The sequence below is a fragment of the Cervus canadensis genome, chromosome 13 (assembly GCF_019320065.1).
Source record: "Cervus canadensis isolate Bull #8, Minnesota chromosome 13, ASM1932006v1, whole genome shotgun sequence".
In the NCBI taxonomy this organism is placed as follows: domain Eukaryota; kingdom Metazoa; phylum Chordata; class Mammalia; order Artiodactyla; family Cervidae; genus Cervus; species Cervus canadensis.
Genome location: NC_057398.1, coordinates 43,414,368 through 43,428,611, shown reverse-complemented (window position 1 = coordinate 43,428,611; position 14,244 = coordinate 43,414,368). Strand labels below are relative to the sequence as shown.

The 14,244-nt window shown below is 37.2% G+C and overlaps 1 protein-coding gene across 5 annotated transcripts in view; it reads left to right on the top strand.

Annotated features, from left to right (window-relative positions):
• The window catches only part of RGS7 (regulator of G protein signaling 7), a 458,444-nt gene that overhangs the window by 401,917 nt on the left and 42,283 nt on the right, over nt 1–14,244 (top strand). For all 5 annotated transcript variants that reach the window (XM_043485427.1, XM_043485425.1, XM_043485428.1 and 2 more), the window contains exons 10-13: nt 2,686–2,760; nt 11,355–11,453; nt 12,654–12,715; nt 13,699–13,809. In XM_043485427.1, the coding sequence (XP_043341362.1) occupies nt 2,686–2,760; nt 11,355–11,453; nt 12,654–12,715; nt 13,699–13,809 (347 nt within the window). The remainder of the gene's footprint in view (nt 1–2,685; nt 2,761–11,354; nt 11,454–12,653; nt 12,716–13,698; nt 13,810–14,244) is intronic.

Genomic DNA, 14,244 nt, shown 5'->3' with positions numbered 1-14,244 from the left:
CTCAAAAGAGTCTTCTCCAGCACCACAATTTGAAAGCATCAGTTGTTCGGAACTCAGCCTTCTTTATGGTCCAACTCTCACGTTCATACATGACTACCGGAAAAACCATAGCTTTGACAAGATGGGCTTTTGTAAGCAAAGTGATGTCTCTGCTGTGCAGTATGCTGTCTAGGTTTGTCATAGCTTTTCTTTCAAGGAGCAAGCCTCTGTGAATCCTGGCTGCATATTAAAATCACCAGTGAGAGAGGATATGGGATGGCTGGCAGTGGGGGAGAGGGGACTTGTTAATGTACACTTATGCTTAGAACCAGCCACAGAAAATTAAGTCAGAACATCAAATATTGATCGGTCTGATGTCGATAAAGTTTAAGTGAATCACTCCATGTCAGTTAGTAAATAAGTCTCACCCAGGAGGGTGCTCGTCCTTTTTCCGACACTTCTAAGCAGATCATGGTGCTAAACCAGCTACTTCTGTTCTTTTTTAAAAAATTATTTATTTACTATTTATTTTTGGCAGAGTTTGCCGTTTGTTGCTGTGTGTGGGCTTTCTGTAGCTGCATCAGGTGGGGGCTGCTCTCTAGTTGTGGTGCTCAGGCTTCTCATTACAGTGGCTACTCTTGTTGCAGAGTATGGGTTCTAGGCACATGGGCTTCCGTAGTTTTGGCTCAGTAATTGTAGCTCACAGGCTCAGAGTGCAGGCTCGGAAGTTGTGACGCGTGGGCTTAGCTGCTCCATGGCATATGGGATCTTCCTGGACCAGGGATGGAACTCGTGTTTCCTGTGTTGGCAAGCGGATTGTTAACCACTGGACCACCAGAGAAGTTCTTTTCTTAGAAATTATTTATTTATTTGCTTATTTTTTTTAGAAATTATTTATTTATTTACTCATTTTTGGCTGTGCTATTTCTATTCTTAAATAGATATGCAAATTTATAGTTTACTTAATGTTTACAGGGCAGTGTATTATAGTATATATATTTCACATACAACCTACAAAGAAAACAATTCAAGAGTAAAATGCTTTCTTCATTTACTTCTTTATCCCTTACAACATTGTAGTGGAGTATTGTCACAATGGTTGTACTGTCAGGAGAAGGTTCTTTAAGAAAAATGTCCTATATAATGGGCTCCAGTTTCATCCATCTCAGTAGAACTGATTCAAATGAGTTCTTTTTAATGGCTGAGTAATATTCCATTGTGTGTACCATAGCTTCCTTATCCATTGGTCTGCTGATGGGCATCTAGGTTGCTTCCATGTCCTATGTATGGCAAAAACCACTACAATATTGTAAAGTAATTAGCCTCCAACTAATAAAAATAAATGAAAAAAATAATAATAAAATAAAAAAGAAAAATGTCCTAGGTTCTCATTATACAAAGAGCTAATCCCTATTGCTTACCAGTGCTTGTGGAGAAAAACTTCTTTCTCTAGACACACCAGTGCTGCCTTTTGCCCTTGCCTCCCTGTCCTCCCAGCTCCTTGCCTCCATGTTCTCCCAGCTCCTCAAACTCATTTTTTCCACTTTCATATTTTCTCTGGAGTCACTTTCAAGGGTAACTGATGATCTTTCAAGCTGTGGAGAGGAAATAGAGAAATTGAGCAGAAACATACAATGTAATAATTTTTACTAGTACCAGAGATCCCTACATCCTGTATCAAAAATTACAAGTAAAGGAAACACAGCCATGTAACTGTTAACTTCCAATCATGTCTAAAGGATAAGTGATGTCTAAGGACCTTTCTCCATTTAAGATCTCAAGTATCTTTTAATCTCCTTTCTTCTGTATCCTGATTTGTGTTTTTCTCTCTCCCACCCTCTCTCTCTCTTTCCTATTCCTCTTCCTTCTCCTCCTCCCTCTTCCTTTTTCTTTCTCCCTCCCTACTTTTCTCTTTTCCAGATAAGAAAGAAGCTTTAAAACTCTTTGTTTCTTTGCAACAGAAAAATAAATGTGGCAAAATGATATCCCTGTGGTTGTCAAAAAACAAGGAGCAAACTGTCCAAACTTTTCCTCCAGCCTACCCTGTTTGAAAGGGGCTCACCTGTCTGGAAAAGGAAAAAGAAAAGTTAGGAATTCTGAAAAGAAGCATGGTCTATTGTTTATCAGTTGCTTTCTTCATCTTCTACATTTTGACCATTAAACTCCACTGCACATTCTGTCTATAGACAACAAATATTCCAAGTCACTGGATGTTATAGATTTCTGTAGGAAAATTGCTCTGGTATTTGAGCTGGTTCAACTGAATACCATTGATTTTCTAACTTAGGAGATGCACACAACTGTCTAGTAAGTGTCATCTCATCCAGAGAAGGTAGACTCTGAGGGAAGCTGAATGCAGATATCAGCTGGGGGCATCACCTTATTTGGTGTCTGGATACCCTTGCTCTCAATCTGTTGGGTTAGCAGCTAAACACTCACTTTCACATGAAGATCTCTTGTATTACTTTTTCCTATTTCTCTGGTAGTTATTCTAGAATGGTATCTGAAGACTTTTAAACTTAAGGTGTAAAAGAAGGCAGTGCGTTTTCTCACTGGATAACTGCCCAGAGAAGTGTCTGGGGCCATTTGGGCAGGCTGCTGGGGGCTTGTGTCATCACAGCATTTACCTGGGTCCTGGAGAGTGAATGTGCCCATCAGGAACTTTACACCCAAAGATTTCTTTGTCTCTCTGTTTTCCATTTCTAGCCTGGATGTGTAAATACCACTGAAGTGGACATTAAGAAGTCGTCCAGAATGAGAAATCCACACAAAACACGAAAGGTAAAATCAACATTAGTTGTGCTGACCTTGCAATGTGTTGTACTGTTTATGATCTCAGGTGGCCTCAGCCTGCAGTGGCTAAAAGTGGGGCTTCAGTTCCCCAGCCAGAGATTGGGGCCAGGTCGCAACAGTAAATCCTAGCCACTAAACCAGTGGTCAGTGATGAGGGCCCTGCCCCTTCAACTTTGCAGAAACGAGTTTCCTGAGATGGAAAGTAGTGAAAAAAGTATTAAGAGAAAAGAAGAGTACATTACGTGTGACTAGACACATGGGCAGACTCAGGAGAGTCCCTGACTCACGCCCTCTTGGCAGTTGCAATTACTTTTACAGGGGATTTCTTCCTGGTTTCTTTTGGCCAATCATTTTTATTTGTCTGGTTCACAGTCCATATTTGGTGTATCTCAGGACCCTCCCATGTGTGTGCACACATCTCTTAGCCAAGGTGGATTCCACAGAAAAGGCCTACGGGTAGAATATCCCCTGGCATCACTCCCCTTTGGCCTCCAAGGAGCCTTTCTGCGCATGTGTGGTCAGGGAAGTCTCCTGACTTCAAGAATGAGAAATATGTGGTCTGGGCAGGGCCCAGCCTCCCCACTTAATTGTCCTGGTACTCTCGTCTTGGGTTTTTGGTCCACAGGGGATGAATCTCCAGTCACTTTACCCTGTAGGGAGCATCTACCTCCTGTCTGCCTCATTTAGAGAACGTCAACCACAAAAACAAAAAACAAACAAACAAAAAATCCCTCTTCTTCCATTTCATGAGTACTTTATAGCACATTCCCTGCTCTTCCTTGTTACTTGGCTAGAAGAAAATCTGGAAGTTCAAGCCCTGGACTTCTGTCAGTTCCTCCCTCACCAGAAAATAGACTCTGTCCTGAATCTCAAACATGTCAAGGTCTCAAAGTGTGGAGGTGGCTGTGACAGAACAGGATGCTGAGAGGAGAGCCATTAGCAGAAAATGTATCTCTTTCAGAGCCCAGGAAATGAGGAAAAATAAATACAGATTATCTGAGAACAAGTGGTACTTATGAGAGACAGGCATTGTTAGAGAAAAATTTGAAGAAAAAAGACATCATCCTAAGATGTTTAATTACAGGTACTGTATGAAGACCACATTTTAATATCAAAATTTTGTGGCATAATTATAGGATCGTGGCAACAGGTTTAGGATCTCTTATATGAGGAAGTATGTAACAAAAACAAAGTGCTATCCTGAATTCAATGATTTTTAACACAATCCTTTGAAAACACATAGCCAAAGTACCTACACTTTTTAAAGTAACACATACATATAGAAGGCATTTTTTATTTGGGCTTCCCCGTGGCTCAGTTATCATAGAAGATATTTTTCAGCGGTAAAGAATCCACCTGCAATGCAGGAGCCTCAGGAGATGTGGGTTTGATCCTTTGGTTGGGAAGGTTCCCTGGAGGAGGGCATGGCAACCCACTCCAGTATTCTTGCCCAGAGCATCTCATGGACAGAGGAGCCTGTTGGCTACAGTCCATGGGGTCTCAAAGAGTCGGAAATGACTGAAGCCACTTAGCACACACACAGATTCATTTTGAACTTCCCTGGTGGCTCAGATGGTAAATATAGAAGACATTTATATTTATTCCATAAAAAATGGTTGATGCACGTAAGGATATCTGGCCTATAGTAGTCACTCTGAGGACACAGCCAAAGGTCAGTGCCACTAGATCAAACCACTCCACAGAGTTCAAGACCTCTTCCATAGCTTCTTACTTACGCGGCGTTTTCTGGGATATGTGTCCAGGCAGCAGGTACTAAGCTTTTTCTGTAGTCTAATTTCTTAATGTCTTTTTCTTCCATCCCTAGAAATAAGCATTATAGTCAAAGGCCCCATATGGTCCACGTACTTTTTTTTTTTTTTTTAAACTGTTTACCTTGATGTTAGGATAAAGAAGCCACAGGAAAAGTGCCATTAAATCCATTCAGGTGAGGTGCTCAAAAGCTTTTGGTCCTAGCATATCTCTGAGAAAAAGAGGCAAAGCCAGACCACAGCAAGCCTGTTGGCCCCTCTCTCTTATGATCAGACCTAGGCCTTTCCTCTCATCCTCCGCTCACAGCATGGCCTAGTGTACCGGTACTAGCTTTGTGGTACCAAATTCAAAAATGCAATCAGCTATCCCAGAGTGCATTAAGTCACTTCTCACTACTTCCTGAATTTTAAAGAGTTCAAAATATATTACTTTGTGTCTGGTTTCCCCTATAGACACCAGCTGAGATATTCTCTGAATCAGAAGAGAAAGTATATGAATTGATGAGATAGAACTTAAAGATTAATAAATTGTTTACACTGTCCCTGTAGCTCTGTACTCAGTGATGGTGTCTTACCAGGGCTTCACACTGCGTCATTGTTTTTGAAAATTTGGAAATCATTAGTTTTCAGTGTTGCCCTTCAGATACCATCAGCCCTCACGGAATGATAGAAAAACATTGTCATAGCAAAGTGAAATGTTGTGAAGAGATGGAACCATGGAGCGCAACTCTATTGGTCTCGTTTGTAGCCTAATTTCCCGTGAATCAGTAACAGGAGAACTAGAGAGCTAATAGCAGAGATGTATAGTACTAAAACCACTAGAGAAAAACAGAAGTCCTACAGGATGCAGATAGCATACATACCCTTGTTCTTAACAATTGGAGAATACTGATTTTCTCACCTTCTGATAAATACAGCTTTTCATACTGAGTATTACTGGATTTCCTTTAACTTTCACCAATAATGTTACTTTATATAAAAGGTTATAGGACTCTAAGTCACATACTGGTTTGTCTTTAGAATTATTACCACTTGTGCTTTAGCTCATATTTGGCTACGAACTGGAATGATCCATTCAACCAGCAGATTTAGCAAACCTCTACTTTATGCCGGGTATGTACTGGTCTTTCGTTATTCAAAGATAAATGAGACAGGCATGGCCTTGCTCCCATAACTTACTGTCTTAATGAGAGTACACATATTGAGCAAGCAAACAAAACAAATGTGTGTATGTATGTGATATATATACTGCTGCTGCTGCTGCTAAGTCGCTTCAGTCGTGTCCGACTCTGTGCGACCCCATAGACGGCAGCTCACCAGGCTCCCCCGTCCCTGGGATTCTCCAGGCAAGAACACTGGAGTGGGTCGCCATCTCCTTCTCCAATGCCTGAAAGTGAAAAGTGAAAGTGAAGATATATATATACTAGTATATAACAATTGACAAAATTGTGTGAGATATATATATATATATATATATATATATATATATATATATATAGAGAGAGAGAGAGAGAGAGAGAGAGAGAGATACTAGTATGCCTTGGCTATTCTAACAAAATACTATAGCCTGGGGAGCTTAAACAATAGGAATTTATTTTCTTCCAGTTCTGGAGACTGGAAATCCAAGTCCAAGGTGCTGGTAAATTTGGTTCCTGTTGAGAGCTGTCTCCCTGGCTAGCAGATGGCCAGCTGGTTATGTTCTCACATGGCAGAGAGAGAGAACTCAGTGTTCCTTCTCTTCTTTTTAAGGGCACCAGCTCCATAGGATTAGGATCCCACCGTATGATCCCACTTAACCTTTATACCTGCTTTCAGACCCCATCTCCAAATGCAGTCAGAGTAGGCTGCAGCGCAGGAATTTGGGAGGGACACAACTCAGTCATGTTATCAAGGGCATTTAAATGGTTTATCATTCTAAACTGTCACACCATTTTATTAATGAATAGCTTGGCAACAAGAACAAACCATTTCAACATACTCTGAGGACTTCACAGTTCTGTCCTCCAGGAGCAAGCAGTTCTGTGAGAGTCTAGACAGAAATGGCAGAGGCCAGCCTACCACCTGTGGAAACTGCCTTCGCCTTCTGCTGTTAATTGGCAAGTTCCTTTGTTGCTTCTCTTAGCCATGCGGTCACCGTCTGTGCTCTACTGAGGCTGCTAAGGAAGTGGAACCCCTGGACTGTCCTTCATCTTTGAAACCAGATACTGCCCTTAGTGGAGAGAGCTGCTGTTTCATTCTTTGCGATTCCGCTGTGATGATATTGCTTGTGATTATGTGTCATAGAACAAAGGACATATATGTTAAGAATAAAAGACCAAGTGAGTTCCTTAAGTAATTCATTTAGCATATGTACCTGAAGAATAGCAGGGTTTTGGACATTATATTTAATTGTTTAATTTCATATATATTTGTCAAATATGTGAAAAGAAGGCTGAAATATATATCTGATTTGAAATACTTTTGAATAGGTAGGGCTAACTAGTGTTTAAATCTTTTTATTTGAATATACTTTACTAAAATACAAAGAAATAAGTAAAATGTATATCCTCAATTTTCTGTGAAGGAATGATGTAGCATAAGCAAAAGTACCTGGAGAAAGAAGTGGCAATCCATTCTAGTATTCTTACCTGGAAAGTCCCATGGACAGAGGAGCCTGGCAGGCAGGTCTGTGGGGTCACAAAGAGACACGACTTAACATCTGAGCACAAGTGGAAATAAATCAGCTTAATCTAGGCAAATTTTAAGGGGCACTATGTACCTGATTTTCTTCATCTGATTCTAAAAATTTAACTCTAATAAGTCAGGCTATGTTTGTATTATAGTCAAATTTCTCCAGAGAAACAGAACCAAAAATAAGGAGATATATATATATATATCTGTATGCAGAGAGAAAGAGAGAGAGAGATTTATTTTAAGGTACCAGCTCACATGATTGTAAAAGTCTTGGCAAGTCCAAAATCTGATGAGGTAGGCCAACAAGCTAGGGATCCAGGGAAGAATTGCCATCTGTTGGCAGGATTTCCTCTTGCTTGGTTGGTGGAGGTCTTTTTGTTCTATTTAGGTCTTCAACTGATTGGATGCAACTGCATTATTGAAGATATTCTGCTTTACTCAAGATCCACTGACTTAAGTTTTAATCTCACCCAAAAATCATGCTTATAGAAACACCCAAAATAATGTCTGATCCAATATCTGAGCACCATGGTCCCGTCAAGTTGACACATAAGATCACCCTTCTATATGACAGCTGCTAGAAGAGGTCCTAGAACAACACAAAACATAAGGAAAAATGACAAAAGCATTTGTGCTTACCTGACTGCAACCACACTTCAGATCGTTTCCTGTAACTCTAGAACCCACATTTCAAAACAACAGTAAGTTGTTTACTGTCTCGTTATCTTTCTTTTCTCTGTTACTTGCATTTGGACATAATGCCATGTAATATTTTAGTTAACAGCTAAAGTGCACATCCTGGAAGAACAGTTAACAAATTCATGATTAATGCCTAGTTTTCCTGCTATTAATGCAGTGGTTATAGCTGTTTATACTTTAAAAGATTGGTATTTCTTTACTTACATATGCCAAATGTGGAAATTTAAATTTTAATGTGTTACATAATAGAATAAACTATTCATATCTTAGTGCAGCACAAAAGTGTTTTAAGTAAGAAGTACAATACATTTGCAGGCAAGAGAAACTCTGTTCAAAATAGATGAAAGAGGGGAATATTCTAAAACCTTAGTAATAGGGAGTTAGCCTGGATATTCCTGGATGCAGAGACTTGGACACTGGCAAACTTTCTCTCTCAATCTTCTCTAGCCTCCTTTCACTGCTCTATCTCTTCACTGGCTTCTTCCACATGGCATCGGACATGGTCCTAATCATTCTCCAGTCGAGCTGAGCATCCCCCCTCCTCTACCCATCGCCAGTTAGAAAAATCCCAGATATTGCACTCCACATAAAAAAGCATAGACACTTCCTTCACTCTTTAGTTCTTAAAGTCCCTTCCCCTTGACCAAAAATAAAGGAAAGAATTTTCTTTATCTCTTCTGAGATGTAAAAGGAGATCACATATGAACAGATTTATGTAGAAAGTAAAATCTGTTTCATTTAATGAATAACCTATTTAGTATTCATTAGGATGGTACTGCATATGTAAAGTGTTAATCCAGGCACCCTGAGGAACAAGAAAAAAAAGGTGTTAGAAGTCAAAGCATCTTGGTTTAGTAATTATCTTTGCTATTAAAACTCAAACTGGATCCAAATTAGTTAATTTAATTTTCCCCATCTGCAAATATTAAGACATTGAGACAATTTCATTTCTCTTTCTCTCTAGCCCTATCCACTCTATGCCAAGATTTCTAATACATTTCAGTTTTCTAAAGGGTGCAAATCCTTTTACATTGCAAATGATCCTCATAACTTACTGGCCAAAATAGGATCAATTTTCTTACCTCCTTTATGCATAAAGGAAGCCCTGAGTATAAAATTGCATTATTTGTGGCTATTTTCACTCTAGCCAAGAATCAAAGTTAAAAGCTATTACTGATCCCCAGAAAATGAAGGGCACCCTGAATGAGGAAAGAGAGAATTCATGATGTTTACTTACATGTAAGACAAAAAAGGAAACGTCCCAGTAACCTCAGAACCAGTGGCCAGGCTGCTGGAAGACTATTTGAAACAGCACCGCCCGATGGTTTGGGTGTTTTATGGAACTTCATGATGATCATGTGAAATGCATGTATATTGAAATAATCATGGAAATGTAGAGATAGAAGGTAATTTATTAATTATTTTACTTCTTGGACACCATAAATTGTGGTATTTTTCTAGCACTCTTTTAAATTAGTTTAAATCTTAACCAACAAACTCACTGTTAGAACTGTCAGCTGTCTTGTCTTTAAAACATTTTTTACATGAACTAGAGATTCTTATTAAAGAACTTTAAGTAATTAAACCAAGGTTAAGTGAGAATGGAAAGTTTCAACCTTAGATGTCTTTTTTATTTTATCAAAAATTAGTATGATACAACTGAAAAAATAGCAGACATTGGAAAGTATAATTGTTTCATAATTGGTGGTCATTCACTTCACTAATTTTAAAATACCCACCTCAACTGTTACTTCGGAGTTCAGAGGGTTGTGTTATTTAATCACCCTCAAACACAACTAGTAGTAGTTCATGCAGACCTTTTGTTTCTTCAGTGAAAATTAAGTCTCCTTGTATTCCAGGTACTGTACTCTTGTCCTTCTTTTCTTTCATCATACTTATCACAGTTTTAATCATATGTTTATTTATGTGATTCTTTGTGTAACCATTAGGTCATAAGTTCCAAGGAAGGAGGAAGCATACCTATTTTTGTTTACATCTATATCCCTAATGCTTAACAATTATATCCAGCATATAATAGGTGTATGATAAATGTTGAATGAATGATGGAAGGAAAGAAAAAGACAGTCCAAGCCATTTAGTTCAGTCCAGTTAATAATTAACTGATGTCACGTGTGCTGCTCCTTGGGTTGAAATATATGCTCAGTAACAAGAATTGAGTTTCAAAGAGGTTGGAGCTATGTCAAAAGAGGGAAAATTGAAGTACCTACCAAAGATAGAAAATCAAGTCAAATATGTCAAAGATGGGCTAAGAGCAAAATAGTGGGAACTCACAAGGGAAAAGGGCCCTGGTACAGAGCCAAAATGTTAACATTAAGAAGAGATAGAATCCAAGTGAAAACAGGTCCATTAACAAGACGAATTTTAAGTTAGAGTTACTGGTAAGGTTGGTGATGGGCCTGAAAATTGGCTTGGTTAAGCATCTACCCTCTTCTGATTTCAATAGCTTCTTTCCACTACTTGGCAACATTAATTTTGTAGGGCTCGTGAAACTTTATCATGTCCTCCTCCATCCTCATTACCAAAGAAAAAGTGCTTAGTGGCTAATGTTAAATTCTTTATTTTAAAGTAACAGTGCTTTAATATTAAAGAAAAAGTAATTTGGCCTCTTCCTTGAGTTGACATGTAAGATGTCTCACCTTCAGTTAGGGATGAATTTTTGTTCTTGAAGGCCCCAGATTTATGTTTATATTTACTAAGCAACGGGTCTTCCTCAAAAAAGAGCATTCCTAAATAATAGGGTTCACCTTTTGACAAAATAGTAAAGAAGCACTGCGATATTAAGAATTTCAAAGATGTACAAAACCTTAAGGGTCACTGACGTTTGTAAATGGCACCTACTGAAACCAAATGACAAGGTCAGTATTGTGAGGTAAATAACCCAATTTTGAGCTGGGAAAGTAGGAACATTCTGGTGTGTCTTTGATGATACCATCAGAGATAAAATCAGAAACGGAATTCTTAACCTAGTTTCTCTCCTTAGTACTCCATTCCTTTCCTATGTAAAACAACCAGATTATTTTTACCCTTTTTTTGCCTTATTACATTTTTATTCTATTATATAGCCACCTCTATTTTATTCTGAAATTAATACTTATTAGATGCTATGTTGTGCTGTCGTTTCCCGAATTAGTATTCTCAGCTCACCCCATATTTTATCACAGTTACCTAGTTTTATTCATATAGTCAATTATTCTGTCAGTTAATAATACAACCACATATTTTTTCCAAAAACTCTGTGCTTTCATTTTAAATTCATATGACATTTATGATAGTGCCTTTTGAATTTTGATAAGCTTAATCCAATATGCAGCAAAGTTTTGAGTTACCTTAATGAATATATAACACAAAATTACCTTTTAGAAAGTCTGTGAATATAAATGTAACTTTGTCTTAACATATTTCTTTTTAATTTTAATATAGTCTGTCTATGGTCTACAAAATGATATTAGAAGTCACAGTCCTACCCACACACCCACACCAGAAACTAAACCCCCAACAGAAGATGAGTTACAACAACAGGTGGGTCAACCTATAATAATGGTTTACAGAGTAGATGGTTTACAGGGTAGCCAGTATGAAGACCAGATGTTGATGTTAATAGGAGATATGTTAAAAACTGATTTGCAGGACTGTATTTAAAATGTAATTTTAAGATATGTATTCTTTTGAAGATTTATTAATATAAGTAGATAGTTTTCAAAACTCTTCCCTTGTGATTTCTCCAAATCCTTTTCCCTCTAACTAATATTTAAAAATCACACACACTGACTCATGGATGACTCCATTATTGAGTTAGTTTATATTCCATAATTCTATCTTAAAAAATGAGAAGACAATAGGTTGGTGACATTTAGGTCATGTTTTTTCCACCTCCAGTCATGTGATGTGACCTTCACAAAAGAGTGCTCAATCTTGTTTCTGCAGTACTGATCTCTAGAAGCCTCTTGAAGTTTTTCCTCAGCACCGATGAGCAGATATATTGCTTCTTGGTATAGCAATGGTATATATTGCTTCTTGTTGCATCTGTTGATCAACAAATAGCTTTGGCTCCAATATTTCAAAGTGAATACCAAGTGTCTCTTATATCAAATCATCATCAAGTCTCTTGGTTAGTTGTCATGAGACTTTTTCTCCTTTTGCTTATTTCTTCCTACCAACTATGTAATACATACTTTTCAAGTATATTTATAATCACCTTGAAGGAAAAGTAACTCAGAGAGTTTTAAATTTCCACATGTTGTTATGTCCATGTGACAATTTGCTCTGAAATGTTGATAAAATTATTCTTAAAGGAAATATCACTGATGCTTTTGTTGGGCTAGTATTAGGAAGTAGGGTTTATCTTGAAATTATAGTAACAAATAGCAAATACATTTATTATCTGAATTCACTGTTTGATGGAGAAATGTGATTCTTATTTGGATAATCACCATGAATAAATGCTTAAAATTTCTATAATTCTTTTAAAATAAAGTTATTTTGCTGACGTGGGCAGAATGTTCAACTTCAGTGCTATTCTAAAGCAATACTGGTTATGTGTTTACAGTCAGTTTAATTTTTATTAACTCTTTCAGAGCCCTCATGTTTAATTTTTTCTATAGAGTGAAATTTTCCTGTCTGAGAACATATTCTTGTTTAGAATTACTCAATCTATTAGAGTTTAGAGTTGAAAATTGGAGAATGTCACTACTTATGTAACTACTTATCTCTTTTTTCCAGATAAAGTATTGGCAAATACAGTTAGATAGACATCGGTTAAAAATGTCAAAAGTTGCTGATAGGTAAGTATTGCAAGATGCCCATACAAATAAAAAAAAGTTCAGATGACAATTAAATGTGTTCAATATGGTGAGAGAACTGGTGGGAGGAGAATTGATATAATTGGAATCCTGTAAGAAATATTATTTTCTTTTCCCTTCTGAACATAGAAAACTTTCAAAGATCTCTTTTGTTACACTTCAAATGACAGAATGATCATTATTATCTTAGGTCTCTGGAGGCCCAGTCTTTGTGCAACCAAAATCAAATACAGAAGATAATTCTAAGGAATTGAATCTTTTCACTCCTGCTAGGAGAAATAAAACTGAATTCATTAAGTTACTTCTTGGCAACTTAGAAACTTTCTGTTAATTCTTCTTAACATTTACACTACTCAGTTATTTTATGACTTCAGAATTTGAATTAAGCTTAGATTTTTACGTATTTCCTTCATTTAAATCTGTTAAGACATTCATATTCCACACTTTGAGGCATTGCCAAATCTTACCTCTCCAATGTTTTTCCTCTCCTTTCTCCCTTTATTTTATTTTAAAAACAGATTTTTCCCCCAAAAAACATGTTGTAAGTGATTCCCCCTTTACCTAATTCCTGTAAATACTTTTGACAAAAATTGCTTTTTAACCCCTTCTCCAAGTTGAGCTAACATCTGTTCTGCTGTGGGTAGGCTAGTTGACCAAGGGTTGGAATTGCTCCTTGGCACATCCTTCTGTACACTATACTATTTCCATTTTGTCTCATTTTAATGAGGGAATATTAATTGATATTGCTAAGGCATTGGGAAAGATGGAATCCTTAACCATATTTGTCTTCAAAGAAGCACAAGCTATTGCATGAAAATTATTGAAACATGAAAACTGCTATCAGATTTTATTCTATAAGCAAGCAAGGATTCCTTGGCCAGATGTTTTTATAGTGTGTCCCTTACAAAGATCAGTTTACCTCAACCAGAAAACTAAAGAAAATGAAAATGTTTCTTTTTCTCAAGTCTGCTAAGTTACACAGAACAGTATGTAGAATATGACCCGTTTCTTGTGCCACCTGACCCTTCTAACCCATGGTTGTCTGATGATACTACCTTCTGGGAACTTGAAGCAAGGTAAGTGACATTTTCTCTTCCTTCCAGATATTTCACTTATTTCAGGATTTGAATGATATAAGAAGAATCCTATAGCTGACTAATTGTAAAAGTAATTTTACTCTGTATTTACATTAACCATGCTATAAAGCTCTCGTTCAAGGGAATGGTTTTTGAAACTTAGATATTTGTATTATATTAGATTTACATTTCCAGAAAGACTGGCACAAAAAAAATCAGATGTGCAAGGGTTTCAAGGTCGACTTGTTAGGATCTTTAGTTCTTAAAATTTAGCTCATTGTTTTTAGCTTCCTTGAAAATCCACATAGCCACAAAGGTCCATCTATTCAAGTAAAATGAATGCTAAATCCATACTTACTTAAGCCCAATACAAGTATGCCTTTATAAATTCTGTTTTGGAACAAAATGAATTTACCATAAATCCTCTAGGAGAAA